This window comes from Echinops telfairi, unplaced genomic scaffold (genome assembly GCF_000313985.2).
Source record: "Echinops telfairi isolate 266 unplaced genomic scaffold, ASM31398v2 ScPeMD7_7469;HRSCAF=8507_1, whole genome shotgun sequence".
NCBI classification, from domain to species: domain Eukaryota; kingdom Metazoa; phylum Chordata; class Mammalia; order Afrosoricida; family Tenrecidae; genus Echinops; species Echinops telfairi.
Window position 1 is genome coordinate 9057378 of NW_022111373.1, and position 1682 is coordinate 9059059.

Sequence of the window (1682 nt, forward strand, 5' to 3'; positions counted from 1 at the left end):
TTCTAAAGAGGGGTTGGTGGTTGGGTGAATGGGTGAAATGTGAGCACATTTTAAACCTCGTTGGATTTAAAACTTGGTAAATTTTAAGATTTTTTTTTTTGCTCTCAAACCCACTTGGTTACGATTACACAGTTCCTCCCTCCCCTCCTACCTGGACTTTAAAAGACCAGATTGTCAAAATTAAAATTCTAGACCATTACCGCAAAGGGATAGATATTTGTACATGTATGCATTTTCTCATGGTAGGCGCGCTTCAGTCCATTCCCAACACTTCCTCGGCTTAAAGACACTGCTTATACGAGAAAGAGAACCGGAACTAAACACTGCCCACCCCGCACGGCCTCACAATTGTGTTTGAGACCATAGCTCCAGCCAGGGTCAATTCTACCTAGTTTGAGTCTTCCTCGTTTTCAACGACCCTCTTTTTTTCCCAGGGACTGGTTTTCCTGACAACATGGCCAAAACACCTGAAAGCAAGTCTCCCATCTTTCTAAGGAGCCTTCTGGCTGTCCTTGACTTCCATCCAGTCGATTCTGACTCATTGTGACCATATAGGGCAGAGCAACCGCCCCTTTGGCTTTCCGAGGCTTTCAGCGTTGCCGTTGTCGACCTCATCTTGCCCGCCCTTCAAAGAATGCTGGCGGATTCCCCGCGCTGGCGTTGTGATTAGCAAACGGCTCCATTTGTAACTCACTGATTTATTTTCTGATTATGTCGATAACCCAGAAAACGGAGCCCCGTTCCTGAGCCTAAGACTGCCAACCCTTCCAGAAGGGTAATGCCGGTGTCAGAGTTCGAGGAGAGAGGAAACCCGAATGACCCCTGCCCCACAGTCCTGGGACACAGCTGTTTCAGCGGGAAGGCAACGCTGTGGTAGGTGCCCTAGCAGCGTCTGCCACAGGTCACCGTGAGCCAGCCCCTCTGCTGCCCAGCTCCAAGACGGAAACGCAAACAACCTGGTCTACAAGCCAGGTTGATAAGCGCCCAAGCTTGGTGCCCGGTGCTCAAAAACCCAGTCCTGGCTGCAGATCTGGTGCGCTCTAGAGCCTTCTGGGTTCCAAAGACCGCTGGGGTCTGCGGGAAGGAGGTGTGAATCCGCAGAACCCTGGGAGAGGCTGGGGGATGTGGGTTGTTGCTGATAGTACCCTACACAACTGTCCGGTGGGCTCGGGGGTCTAAGGGTTTTTGCCCCCCGCAGCCCCAGGGGCAGATCCTGCGTCAACTCCTGAGCATCCGCAGCCCCTGACAGCCTCAAGGGAAAGGAACGGAGACCAGCACCGTCCTCCTCCCCGTCGCCAGCGCCCCCTTCCTCCCCCACTCGCCACGCCCCGTGCGCTGCCACGTGATGTGACCCACTCGACAGCCTATGGGCGTCAGCCCCGCCCCCCGCCCCCGCCTTGCCCCTGCTCCACGAGCCTCCACGTGATGAGGCTCCCGGCCAACCAATGAGCGCCAGCCTTGCCTTGCGCCCCGCCCCGCGCGCCGTGGCTGTTTGAAGTGACTAATTTCTGTCATATGACTGAGGCGCTCATGGGGGTGGCGGGCAGGCTGTAGGAGCGGGGGCCCAGCAGACGCCCTGCGGAGCGACCCCGGCTTGGCGGTGGCCAGCATGGCTCCCACACTCTTCCAGAAGCTCTTCAGCAAGCGAAGCGGCCTGGGCGCGCCCGGCCGCGACGCCCGCG

General features: G+C 56.8%; 1 protein-coding gene across 1 annotated transcript in view; it reads left to right on the top strand.

The window, feature by feature from the left end:
- The first annotated feature begins 1569 nt into the window (after positions 1-1569).
- Positions 1570-1682, top strand: part of FNIP1 (folliculin interacting protein 1) — a 110490-nt gene continuing 110377 nt past the window's right edge. The window contains exon 1 of the mRNA XM_030888868.2: positions 1570-1682. Coding sequence (XP_030744728.1) covers positions 1610-1682 — 73 coding nt within the window. The 5' untranslated portion in view covers positions 1570-1609.